Below are 12,629 nucleotides of genomic sequence, written 5' to 3'. Positions count from 1 at the left end.
AATAAAGAAGCTACTCTGGCCTATGGTGAGTCAGGATATAGCCAGGCAGGAAATTCAAGAGAGAGACAGGAAAGAGAAAGGCAGAGGCAGAGGAGACGCCATCCTGCCACCCAAGGAACAACATGTCAGCAGACTGGTAAAGCCACGGAACATGTGACAAAAGATAGATTAATAGAAGTGGGTTAATTTAAGATATAAGAGCTAGCTAGCAAGAGGCCTGACATAGGCCATACAGTTTGTAAATAACATTAATCCTCTCAGGATTATTTTATAAGTGACTGTGGGACTGTGGGTGAGAGAGTTTTATCCCTACCACAGGGCTGGGTGGGACTGGAGAAAACTTCTGGCTACAATAAATATTTTTTTTTGGAACTCAAAATGATATTTCCAAAACTGAATCTTGACTCATACCTTCTTTTGAAATATGATTTATATTTCATTTTTAAGTAATTTGTGAATGAAAGAGTTTTGATAACTGTGGAAATATTATTTATTAATTCATAGTATGAGTTAGCAAAATAAAGGGTTCTAGCTATGCATTAAAGAGCAAACAGAAAAAGTACTTGTAATATGTATGGGTTTTTCATTGTTGTTCTCTATCTCTTAATGAAGGCTATCATTTGCCATCATCAGTTCTATGGATATTTATTGCTATCTTATTCAGAGTCAAAGTTCATTGGGGTATGACACATGGATTATATCGCTATATGTCTATGAGAGCTCTCAACTTATTTTCTTTAAGGTCTAACAGTGGGAGTGGGACCTAATCCATCCAGTTGGGGTAGCAAAATTCTATTATCATGTATATCTTTTCTTTTTCTTAATAAATATAATAAGAAAAAAACAACACCCAATGTAGAAAATTTCCTTCATATCTATTAATATTTCTGAAAAGTCTTTTTTGCTATGGGATGTTCTGTGTGCTGTGAATGTTGCTCTGATTGGTTAATAAATAAAATGCTGAGGCCAGGTGGTGGTGGTGCACACCTTTAATCCCAGCACTGGGGAGGCAGAGGCAGGTGGGTCTTTATGAGTTCAAGGCCAGCCTGGTATACAGAGTGAGATCCAGGTAAGGCACAAAGCTACACAGAAAAAACCTTATCTGGAAAAAATAAATAAATAAATAAACAAACAAATAAATAAAATGCTAATTGGCCAGTAGCCACGCAGGGAGTATAGGCAGGATAAACAGACAAGGAGAATTCTTGGAAGAGAAAGGCTGAGTCAGGAGACGCCAGCCCACCATCCAGGAAGTAGCATATAATGGCACACAGGTAAAGCCATGGAACATGTGGCAACATATAGATTAACAGAAATGGGCTGAGTTTAAGCTAGTCAATGGAAAGCCTGAGCTAATGGCCAAAAGTTTTAATTAATATAAGCCTTGGGTCTTTACTTGGGTCAGAGCAGCTGAGGACCGGGTGGGGCAAAGAAAAACTTCAGCCATATCTTTTCTATTGAGCTCAATTTCCACTGCTTTGAAAAAAGAATAATTACTATTTATTTATAACTACAGCCTCCACTAACAATAATTACTAATGTTATTACATCTTTCCCCTCTGTCAAAAATGTGCTGTTCCTTCTGAGATCACTGTGCCTGTCTCCATCAACATTATCCTCCTGCCTCTGTATGTGGAGCTCATGGGACTTCAGTCACTATGCCCATTACTGTCTGTTGCTCCACATGTTTATGAATTGTCATCCAGTATGTACTTCAGGGCCACTGAGGTCTCCATGCCTAAAACTAAATGTGTGCAAAAATGTTGGGGCAACAATAAATATAGTAAAATTAACTAAACCAATGTATGAAAGAAAACCCAAATCCATAGCTTTTTCCCACAGTAACACTTAAAGTCTTTTGACATTTTTTAAGTGTCTAAAGGGAATGTTGGGTCTTGCTCATTTTCATGACAAGCAATTTCTAATCACTTCCTGAAAGACTTTGGTTTTCTTTACTTTATATTGTTATTTATCTAGCTATCATGGCTATATGCTCTGCTGGCCATGATTCAAATTTAGACAATGTCTAGGTACTAGTTGCTCTTTTTGGTTTCAGAAGGATATTTTCATGAATTAAAGTATTAATGTTAATTTTGATTACTCAAATACTGTGCATTTATGTATTCTACCAGTTTGTACATACTGGTGAGTAAGTGACTATGCCATGATTTTTAGCATAAAGAATTCTACATACTCCTATCAAAGAGTTTTAATTGTGTTGTCATTATTCTTCCTTTCTGAGAGATGTTAGTCTACCAACTGTTTTAAAAAAATAACCCCCAATCGTGAATTCCTTTAAGTTAGCATATGATTAGACTCTGTGAGTGCTAGGAAGGTAAACAACTACATATTATTTGCTTTATTTCTTCTAAACATATTTATTTTCTGTGTATGCATGCAAGAATTTGCATGTATAGATTAGAGTGTACCACAGCATGTGTATGGAGATCACAAGATGAGTTTTAAGAGCCACATGGGTCCTCGAGATCTAGCTAAGGTTGTCATGCTTGGCAGTAAGCAGGAGAAGATTCCATATGAATCCTATCCAGTTCTCATTAATTTAATTCAGGACAATGGTGATGTATTTATAAATTCCTGTACTTCTTTTAATAACTAGAGTTTTCTTGGTCTGTTCCTTGATAATTAAAAGCTCTTCTAGCAAAAAAAAAGTGGGGAGGGGGAGGGGCCAGAATAATCAACTTTTACACTTGACAGCTTTCCTTGGCTATATTCATTTTTATAAATGGACCCTCTAATTACTATGGTAATGTGTATATTGATAAATATAAGCATAACAATTTTTGAGCTTCTTAAAATCTTATTTTCAAGCTAGTTTGTCCATGGTGAAAGGTTCTAAGTTTAGAGCCACACCATGATTCCTCAGAGGTGCAGAATCTTGTGACCTCTGAGGTCCTGATGATCCCTTTGAAATATTAATGCAGATGTACTACTAAATTATTTAAATTTAATTACATTCAACATCATTGTATTACTATGGTGTTTGAAAACACAATAATTTTGTTTTCTTATTATATAGAATTGGTCTGTTTATTTTTAAATGTAGAAATCTGTGAATATTTGATTAATAACTATCTACTCCAATAGAGTACAAATTATGTAATTATAGACACTTTATCTGTTTTGCTTACAGTATTCCTGGCACAAAATAAACTTATAGAATATGTTAAATGCATTCAGACATTAAATGATATTTGCTTATTATTTTACCTTCAATAATTTATGTACTTAAGATTATGAACAAGGAATACATATATTAAATCATATTATCTAACACATTTACTAATTATATATGATCATCTTAATAATATACATTGAAATGCAGAATTTACTGTATGTGGCCATGACACATTGCATGAGCTCATTTCTAACTATACTTACATAACAACAAAGTAGGTGTTGATCTGCTCTTCACTCTTTGTATCTTATAAGACATTAAAACTCTTTAATATAATAAGAATATAAGAAATTCTTAGGAATGAAACATGAAAGAGTAATTTCATATTGAAAATTGATTTATCAGTTTATTATATTATCATCATAGAATGCCAATACGTTGGGGGCATTGGGACATCCTTCATGCTGCCTGTAACAGTAATCGTGTCACTTACTTGGTAGGTGCAAATCAATGAACATCAGATTTTGCTTAAAATTTAACATAGTGCTTTAGAGCTGCAGGACAAATATCCAGTTCCAAAATCAAATCACACAATGCTCATCTTTCTATTCGATGCATTTTCTTACCATGTCATTCAGCAATTATGACCTTTTGTATTTTCCTAAAGTTGTTGAAAATTTATATTTAAACAAAAGTCTGTATATGGATGTGTACAGAGTTTTATGAACAATGTATAAATATTAGAAGCAAGCAAGATATCATCTGGAAGATGAATGTGATACTAAACGGTGGTACAATCAGGATACAGGCAGTGTTCAGAGCTTTAAAGAAATTAGATATAAGGTCTGTAAAGCTTAAGCATATACTACTACATGAAAAATAGTTAGCCAGAAAAGGCCTGCTTACAACCACATAAAGTTCTGGAGAAATTTTGTAGCCAGTAAAATTATCAATGATTGCCAAGAAATTCAAGGGAAAGAAGAGATTTATAGACAAAGTACACATGTTCAGGGCTATGAAGCTACCCAGTGATACTACAATGAAGAGCATTTGTGGTTATATATCTATTCAAATCCATTACTAGACAACACTGAGTCAATGCTAATGTAAACTAAAGGCCCTGTGTGTTGATATGTCAATATAGGTCTGTGAACTAATAAATACACTGCTCTGGCAAAGTATGTGATTACAAGGGAAACTGTGCATATTTGGGGGGTAGAGGGCATGTAAGAACTGTACATCATCCAATCAACTTGGCTGTATAATAAATGCTATTCTGATATATTATAATATTCTAATAATACGTCATTAAAATGAGGTAAATACTTTATATTACTTGACAATAGTAAATGTATAATAAAATTCAAAGGTAAATATCTGTATTACATATCAATAAGTGGAATGTTTTGGATATAAATTGTATTTATCTGTAGGAGATCTCAAACAATAATCCCTATACAACCTCTGCATAGAATAATACAGCCTATTTGAAGAAATATTCAAATAATATTTAGATATTTAATGATCACAAAGGATGTTTGTATGAGGTAAATAAAATGTATTCATAAACACAGCACTCCCTAGTACACCAGGGACATACGTATAAGTGAGACTAGAATATGAGTAAGTTTGAGTATGATGGCTTTGAGTACCATGTAGCCTGCTAAGGATGTTCCTAACACATGAGAATAGTAAATACAAGCCATTTGTCTTTGACTTTTCCTTTTCATATGTTTAACCCTTCAACTAATTATATTTTTGGAGAGATGATTATAGTCAGCCCAGTAACCCTAAGGTGATTGTTTGGCATGTTCACTGTGACAAAGTAATTTAAAATAGAATTTGAATTCGTGTTCTTGGGCTGATCTACACAGAACACTAAAAGAATTCAGTGATCCTGGCTTTGTATATAAAATCTATTAAAAGTTACTCTGTTTCTGTGAGAATTATGCATTTCTACATAGTTTGGGTATATTTGGTCATTATTTACAATATTAATGAAGGCGGCTCACACTGTTGCTCCCTATTCCATAAATCTACTCTGGAAGCTTTCTAGGTTCCAGCATGCAGAGACTGACAGTATTTGCAGAACAGGCAAGACTTATTGAGTTCTCATCTGGTTTTAGTGACATGTAATCTAGACATAAAGAAGTATGTCCAGAAAACATAGAATCTACAGGTGTAATTTCACTTCTTTTTGCCTAGTTCAGTTTCTAAAAATTATTATATTCCAATTGTCTCTTACACAATCACTTTAGTAATATTAAAATTATGCTGCTTTATGCAAAGGAAAATAGAATGCATTTTAATGGAAGAGTTGACCTGCAGAAAGATGAATAATTTACATCAATTTTTGTGCATTATGTTAAACTAATAAAGACAAATGTATTCATTTATTTCAGTAAAGCTGAAAACCTGAAGGCCAGCAATTTCATGCATCTATAATGATGAATATTACAGTACTTATTATATGATGAATTGGGAATTATAGAAATGGATGATGAGTAGAACCAGGAGAAAACAAGCTTCTCATACTGATGTCTATTTTTATAAACATTGATGTCTGCCTGAAACAAACAATGTGCCTCCTTTGGTACCAGTTACATATATCCTACTCATTAAATAATGAGAAATAAAGAAGCAGTCGATCTCACTTAACACTAAAAGTTGAAACAAAACAAAGGAATCCATATGTTTCACATGTAAGAGTACAGTATTGCCACAATAAAACTTAATGACATAACTCATAGTGGCATGTAATCTGACAGGGTACAGATAAGTGGAAACTTGTTCAAGAAGTACTAATACAAATATTTTTCATTCATAATACAAAATATTTTACAGGAGTAAAATTTATAGCTAAATTATGAAACATGATGATGAAGCATATTTAACAGCTGCATATACAGTAAAAACTCTCTTCAAATTTAACTTTAAACTTTCTTCATACTCTCTTTTGGGGTGTTATAAACATGGCTACTTCATCTTTGAATTTACCACATATAAATTCAGTAGTTTTTAATTGTGATGTTAAGTCAAAATATAAAGACAGCAACAATTACAGGGTCTTGGGAAAGGGCAGGAGCTCTTACCCTAGAGTTTGGTCTGAGACAGCTCAGAAACAAAAGCTCCAACTCAATAACCACATTTGCTGACAATGTTCCTTTCATATATAAGTAAGTTAAAGTAGCTACAAATCAACCTTCTGTGAACCTGACCTTGGGTAGTGTGCTGGCTAAGTTTACAACAATTTCATGCAATCTAGAGTATCAGGGAGGAGAAAGCCTCAACTGGGGAAGTGCCTCCATAAAATAGAGCCATAGGCAACCCTGTAGAGTATTTTCTTAATTAGTGATTGATGTGGGATGGCCAAATCCATTCTGCGTGGGTCCCCCTTTTGGTTGTTTGCCTGGGGTTCTATAAGAAAGCAGGATGAGCAACACAGAGTAACAAGTCAGTGAGCAGCACTCCTCCATGGCCTCTGCTTCTGCTTCAGCTCTTGCCTCTAGGTTCATGCTCTACGCAAACATCAGCTGTCACTTCCTTCAATAATGGACTTTGTTTTGCTATCCTGCACATCCATGTGATATTATCAATTGTAATCTTGTCAGGTGACACGCAGTAACCACCCTATCTCATTGAGATTTCCCAACAACTCTTCAAAGATAATAGATTCAAAACCTATATATAACTCTTTTTGTTTCTGATGGCTTTTATTTATTTTTGTTGTTGTTTGTTATCTTTATTGTTTGTTTTCTGAGACAGAATCTCTCTGTGTAGCCTTGGCATACAAATCTACCTAGAAAGTCTGGAGCTCCTTTTGATCCCTCTGCCTCTGCCACCTAAATGCTGAAATTGACAGCATGGGCAACACTGCTGTATATGACTCATAGACTGAACTGCCATCTCAGAGAAGTCCACACCCTTGGTCTCTGCAATGTCCCTTACTGTCCTCGCAAGAGCTTCTTTCCTTCTCATGCTCAGTTCTATATGTGACAGTATGTACAAGACCTGCACAGTATGTACAAGACCTGCACAAGTAAAGCCAGACTAAAACACAGAACACAGAATGGAAAGTGGGTACAAATCCCTCCCCATAGCCTTCACCAGCTAGCTATCTGCAGTTGATAGCTCTTGAAAGAGGGAAAATCTGGTTTCTTCACTGGAGTGACAGGGCAGGCTGCATGCTCAAGAACAAGTGGCTAACACAAAATGGACTTTATGGTTTTCGTTTGTGGGGTGTGTGTGCTTTTTTCTTTGTTTTTTTAAGAGAAAAAGAACACGAAGTTGCAGGGAGGAGGAGTCTGAGAGAAGATGGGACAGTGGGAAGAATACAACCAAAATATATTGTATGGAAATTTAAAAAATATATTAAAATATGTTGATTCATCCTCATCTCTACTTCCTAGAATCTAATCTTGAAATTCTTTGCTGCCTTGAAATTATAAATCTTGGTTTATTCTGAGTCAGCGAACATTAATTGAAGTCTTCAACTACTGCAGGTGAGTATGGTCCTGTGTCTTCTATGTTTCCCTTGATATCACAACTAGGTTAGTATTCACAGATATACTTTCTATTAACTATGAAGCAGTTATTCAATAATTATTTAAAATTTAAATCTGCACATAAAAGGGGAACCGCCCCAGTCACAGAGACTCCTGATATCATGAACATGGCATGCACATGTTCTTCCCAGCGCCTTACATTTCACATACAATGGAAGTTGTGAGGAAAGTTGCAAAGGGAAGGAACATGTCACTACCCCATTGCTATAAAAAGTAATAGTAATGAGACCCTCCAGACTGTCTACAATATTTCTACCAAACCAAATTGAGCAAAGCAAAACATAATAATTCTAACTGACCCTAGTGGATTTTTCCCCCTACCTACTGCATTCCTACCAGCTTGCAAGCCTGGTCCTTAAAGTGTAATATACTCTAAAACTTCCAAAAGAGAAACCAAAAAGCTTCTAGTACAGAGCAAAAAAGTTCCATTAAAGAGAAATGCTCCCTGCTTTTTTAAGCACATTATCACCTATGGTGTATTAAGAGGAAAGATTACGGCGCTTGCAAGTCCTAAATATCCCTTATGGAAACTGCTGTGATTTGCCTTTTGAATTTTACCACTCCCAGAGCATTTCTGAAATATTATTTCAAGTGAACTAGGAAATTCAGTCAACTTATTATGTGTAAAAACATCCACAGCTTCCAACTTCTACTACACAGTAAATGTCACATTAAAATAATATTGCTGCTATCAGGAAAACTGGAAGGGATTTAACACCACCACACACTTAATTAAACCAGCTTGTGCTTGTTTAGCATTGGCCTTCACATCGCCGCTACTGAGGTATTTGTGTACGCAGAGCTGCCCTAATTAAATAGCTTCTCTCCCAGCCACTCAGCACGTTCACAGCACACTTTGGGCAGTAATCATCACACTAAGAGTGATGAATGGAGCAGCAGGCCCCAGTGAAGCATGCAGGAGGAGCCGGGCAGGCTAGCATCTCTGCAAAACACAGAAACAAATTCAGGGGCAGGCAGAGTCTAATTTCTCAGACTTATTTCTAATTTCCCATATCAAAAAAAATTATACTGCTTTATTTGTTAATTTACTTCCCATACACATAAAACTCCAGGAGAATGTTGAAAAACCCAAGGAATAAAAAAAGCAAAAACACAACTGAATGAAAGTGAGAATGAAAGCTCCTTCCTCTGTCCACACTAGAACACATTGTTGTCATTGAAGATTTAGCTGCTAAAGATACAAAGTCAGACTCCTAGGGAATCCCTGTAGGTGCACTAAATTTTCAAAAACTTAAGCCTGAATTATATTCTTTTTTGTGGATTTATCTCTAACTCTCTGGTGAAAAAAGAAAAACCCAAAATATCATTTTTGTCATGCCTTAATATATTCCTTTAATTTTTTTTTCTTCTGTTAGCTTATGGGTAAATAAGATTTTTTAAAAAGTAAATACAATAATAATAGTCTCCCGTTTGATTAAGCATGATAAGGAACCAAATGCTAACTATGTGAAAACTTTGGATATGGTTCTGCATATGAGCTTATTTCATTCAAGTGTAATTGTGTGTCATTGTGTTTATTAATAACTGAACAACTATAAATAATTCATGAAACCTTACTTCTAGATGAGGTGTGAAATAGGAAGTCATAAATTCCTGCCTGGAATATTCTCCCACAGAGTGACATGTTTAAGAGGCAAGTGTGAACTACCTGTTCATACTTCAAATTTCTCTGATGATGTTTATGAGAGAATTTGAAACTCATTCCTGATATGCTGAGCTTGAAAAACATTTTGATATTCTTTGTTTGGAATAAATTAAAACTCACGAAAGTTAAGAACTCTCTTGTATTAAATGAAGGAGAAACAAACAAGGTATATATTAAAGAAATAAAATACAGTTCAATGCAAAGTGTCATGTGCACTTATATTACTCATCCTAAACTTGCTTCATTCAGAATGAAACAAATATGTATTGAGTTAATTTAATATAATTCAGAAGTAATAAGATATTTCAATAAATCTGTACATTATTTAACAATAAAAAAGAATAATGTGCAAAATAATTTTGTAGTACTTGTGATTCATATATCCTTTCACTAAAATTACAGAAGCATAACTATCAAACTTGGAAATATTTTGTAAATTTTTGCCTAATCTTAAATAACCAAAAGTATTTTTCTGAGACATGTAATCTAAATCAGTTTCCATAAATTGCTCAGACACATGGCCTTGTGTGTATTAATGAAGATATTCTATGATACCTAAGCCTTTTCCAGAATGGCAGGAGTTGATCTGATTAACCAAGAGTTCAACAGGCTATAAAAAGGGAAAGATTACACTTCAGATTTGTAGTCAAACTTTGTTTTGTTCTCTTACTTTGTTTGTATGTCTGTAGTTTTATGTCAACTTGATTCAATGATCACTTTGGAAGTGAGAACCTCAATTGAGAGAATACCCCCACCATATTGATCTCTGAAGACAGGGCCCAGAACAAACTCAGCATGACCATGGGTGCTATAAGAAGCAGGTTGTGCAATCCTTGAAGAGCAGTTTACTAGGTGCCACGCCTACAAGACTGTATGCCTTTTGCCTTTAGGTTTGTGCCCTGATTCCGCTCAGAGACAGACTGTGGTGTGGAGCTGTAAGTAGAAGTCAACCCTTTCCTCCCTAAGTTGCTTTTGGTCCTGGTCTTTATCACAGCAATAGCAAAGTAACTAAGACAGAAGATCAGCATAAAATTGAAGAAATAGAAGCACCATACATTGTCAGCAGACAGTATTTGCACTAACTTGATACGTGAGATTATATAGTATTGTCTGTTCATTAAATTTAGTTGCTTTATGTTTTATTTAGTAAAATAAATTAACATCTTTTTACAGGGTAGAGACAAAAATTGTTCATTGTATGAGTACAAAAACTTTACAGCCCTTCCTCAGAACTGATTCTTCTGAAATTGTTTTTAAATAACTTGTTTATTTATTAGTGTGATAAGTCAATGAGTGGGTGTTGCCTGTTTTATTTATAAAATAATTTAATTAATATATGCTAATTGTATGTCCTTCTTATGAGCTTCCTGTCTCAACTATGACAAATTGTCAAAAATCAGTGGCTTGAACTCAAACCCAATTTATTACTTCACAGTTCTCAAGATCAGAGTGCTATAATAGACTTGTCTGGAAAGCTGTGCATTCTGTATAAATTTGTTTCCCTGACTTTCAGAACTTCTAAAGGTCATTTTCATTTGGAATCTGAGACCGTTTTGTCCATTTTTAACACCAGCAGGTGATACTTTGTGTCCTGTCTGCTCCCTTCTCCATTTTCTGCATCTTTTCCCTTTTATTTTATATCCCTGCTATGATTCCAGCCCCCATCTGCCTCTCCTAACAGCACTAAGACTATATTTAGACCAATGTGATTAATCAGGCTAATATTTCCATTTCAGTAACTTGAATTTAATTGCATCTGCAGAGTATCTTTGTCTAAGATACTCATTCATAGGCTCTAAAGATCCAGGCATGAGTCTCTTTTGGGAACCCTTTTTTCTATTCACTACATGTATACCTAGGCTATGATATATCCTTTAATGCAATTATTTATTTAAAAAATAAATTCATACAAACTTATAACTATGGGCATATACATTATATAATTCTCATTGATTTTTTTCCTGGAAACGATTATTGATATTATAATTATCATTATCATCTCCATGTTTAGGTGTGTCATGCAGACTTTTCCAGGCTTGACTCAAGCAATCCTCCGTTCAGCCTCAGGAATGCTTAAAACTACAATATAATATCCTCTTAAATTACTTTTCGTTCACTTTATTATTGTGACTAAAAATAATTTCAAAACACATAATTGGAGAAACGTTAAAGGCTCTGACCCTGGGTGTCAAATATCCCAGATATGTCACTGTCAACTATTCTGCTACTAACACTTTCTTTGAAGTAAAACAATATTTATAGGAACAAATTGTGACATTTTTAGATAAATTAGTAATATTCATAAGCTTCAAATTAAAAAAAAAACAAAAATTTTCAATATTTAATCCATTCCTAAAATTAAAAAAGAAAAAAGTTTGAAGCTAGGAACAATGAATTTTGACATATTTGCAACATTCCTCATTAGTTCATTTGGGAGGCTGGGGCAGGAGGGTGGCATATAAGTTCGAAATCTGTATGTCTTACACAGTAAGTTTAAGGTAAGCCGGGGCTGACCCTGTCTCAAAAAAATAAAATAACAATGATGATTATAAGTTTGAGAATTGAATAGTTCTAAGATGAACATGTTGTAGATGTTTCAACCTAGGTGTAGTAAAAATAGCTGCTTAGATATCTGATAGAAATTAATTTTCTTTGGACATGTTCATTTGAAAATATATGTCCAATTTGTTAAAATATTTTGATTATATTCTTTTCTCTTCCCTAGCTCCTTGTCTCATGTCCAAACTTTTAACTTTCACTTACAAATTAAAAATCACTGGAAAGATGTAACAGATAAAGAATTTTCTGTGGACTGTGTAGAGTCCTTGCTCTCCCCTCTTTTCACAGCAACTAAGATTAATGAGTAAACATAGAGTGGCTACCAGGCAACCTACCCATGGGAGTGCCAACGCCATAACCTTTGGAGTCTATAAGGCCACCAATCTGTGTGAGGTTACAGTTCCGCTGGGTAACAAACTCGATGGTTGTTGATTCCATTAAGAAAGCATAATCCGAGGTAAGAACTCGCTGGATCCCTTCTTCATTGCTTTTGACAAGCACGGACTGTCTTCTGCTGCTCATAAATGCCCACATTTTATCATACGTTGAGATTTTTGATTTCTGGAGGAAAGTAAGAAAAGTTTAAAGTCCAATAAAACAATATCTTAGGTTTTACAGAATCTTACAACATTTAAATACAATAGACTACACTCAGTTTTTCTCAGGACATTCTTTAGTTGTCTCATGTACAACAAAATGAAGA

At 34.5% G+C, this 12,629-nt stretch overlaps 1 protein-coding gene across 3 annotated transcripts in view; it reads right to left on the bottom strand.

The window, feature by feature from the left end:
• The window catches only part of Grik2 (glutamate ionotropic receptor kainate type subunit 2), a 609,237-nt gene that overhangs the window by 20,076 nt on the left and 576,532 nt on the right, over window positions 1-12,629 (bottom strand). For all 3 annotated transcript variants that reach the window (XM_006983740.4, XM_016002308.3, XM_006983741.4), the window contains exon 15: window positions 12,262-12,487. In XM_006983740.4, the coding sequence (XP_006983802.2) occupies window positions 12,262-12,487 (226 nt within the window). The remainder of the gene's footprint in view (window positions 1-12,261; window positions 12,488-12,629) is intronic.

The sequence above is a fragment of the Peromyscus maniculatus genome, chromosome 16 (genome assembly GCF_049852395.1).
Source record: "Peromyscus maniculatus bairdii isolate BWxNUB_F1_BW_parent chromosome 16, HU_Pman_BW_mat_3.1, whole genome shotgun sequence".
NCBI lineage: Eukaryota > Metazoa > Chordata > Mammalia > Rodentia > Cricetidae > Peromyscus > Peromyscus maniculatus.
The sequence above is the reverse complement of the archived record's forward strand: the minus strand, read 5'-3'. Positions and strand labels throughout refer to the sequence as shown.